The following is a 1,107-nucleotide window of genomic DNA, read 5'->3' as shown; positions in this document are numbered from 1 at the left end:
GGCATTCAATCATGTTTGTCTTTTGTATCAACACATTCCTGTCTTTGTATGTCTCAATATAATAGTATTATTTAATTAAATCCATTTAAAATAATCTTTGTCTGAAATAAAATATATTCCTCAACTGCGTTTCCCACTCCAGTCAGCAGACGGCGATGTGCGTCTTTCAGGCGATGCTGCTAGCGTGACGTATAACCTAGTGGACGGTTCTTCATAAACAGCTCGTCAACCACCTCGGTAGCTTGCTAGCCAACATAGCCGAAAGATTCAAGCTATTTAGAGGCTTTCGGTGTATATTAGCTACTGTGTTTTCGACACACTTAGGTCGTATCTACTTGTTAACCTATTTAATATAATATTACGTTAATTTTTATTAGTCAGCAATAGTAGCTGGCTGGTGAAGTTAGCACTAGCCTAGTCGCTAATGATAGCTAGCTAACATCCCCGACCATGAGCTCACTAAACTACTCCCCTCTTGTTAAAGAGGCGCTCTGCTGGACGGAGAAAGAAGCTCTGGGGCTGAACATTGTCGTGAAAGAGGAGGAGGAAGAAGAGGATGTCACAGTAAAACAAGAAGTAGAGGGTGAGGCTGTTACCGTGAAAGAAGAAGAGAAAGAAGAGGAAGACTCGTTCAGAGTGAAAGAGGAGGAGGATATTACAGTAAAAGAAGAGGAAGGGAAAGAAGAGGATGCAGTTTTTGGAGTGAAGAAGGAAGGGGAGATTTCTGTCACATTGAAAGATGAAGAGGAGGAGAAAGGAGATCTGATTAACACCAGTAAGGTCCGCCTTAAATCTGTTTTTAACTTTGGATATTCGGAGTTGGCTCGTCAATATCTCTTCAACGGAGGGCCCTAGGATGATGACTGATATGTCTAGAATCAGACGACGTAGAGAGCAAGCTACCCCTTGTTTTCTCCGTTCCGTTTCCAAAAAGTGACTAACATATATAATTGAGAAGGGTCTATCTGCTGACCGCAGACTTGGGGGCACTGCATGTAGTGATTTTCATGTAGTGATGTTTTACTGACAAGATGTCATGACCTGGAGAGTTACAACTACTGTAACCTACTGGCATGACCTAGAGAGTTACAACCTACTGTAACCTAC

General features: G+C 42.0%; 2 protein-coding genes across 4 annotated transcripts in view; both read left to right on the top strand.

Annotated features, from left to right (window-relative positions):
* LOC139029119 (zinc finger protein 180-like) overlaps positions 1-1,107 on the top strand; it is an 83,493-nt gene that overhangs the window by 62,918 nt on the left and 19,468 nt on the right. The window lies entirely within an intron of this gene.
* Positions 128-1,107, top strand: part of LOC139029118 (zinc finger protein 135-like) — an 11,255-nt gene continuing 10,275 nt past the window's right edge. Inside the window, exon 1 of one of the 3 annotated variants that reach the window (XM_070448235.1) lies at positions 128-775. In XM_070448235.1, the coding sequence (XP_070304336.1) occupies positions 451-775 (325 nt within the window). In that variant the 5' untranslated portion in view covers positions 128-450. The remainder of the gene's footprint in view (positions 776-1,107) is intronic. The other 2 variants (XM_070448236.1, XM_070448237.1) reach the window with 2 other exon arrangements.

The sequence above is a fragment of the Salvelinus sp. IW2-2015 genome, linkage group LG18, assembly GCF_002910315.2.
Source record: "Salvelinus sp. IW2-2015 linkage group LG18, ASM291031v2, whole genome shotgun sequence".
Taxonomy (NCBI): domain Eukaryota; kingdom Metazoa; phylum Chordata; class Actinopteri; order Salmoniformes; family Salmonidae; genus Salvelinus; species Salvelinus sp. IW2-2015.
Note: the sequence above shows the minus strand (reverse complement) of the source record. Positions and strands in the feature narration are given on the sequence as shown.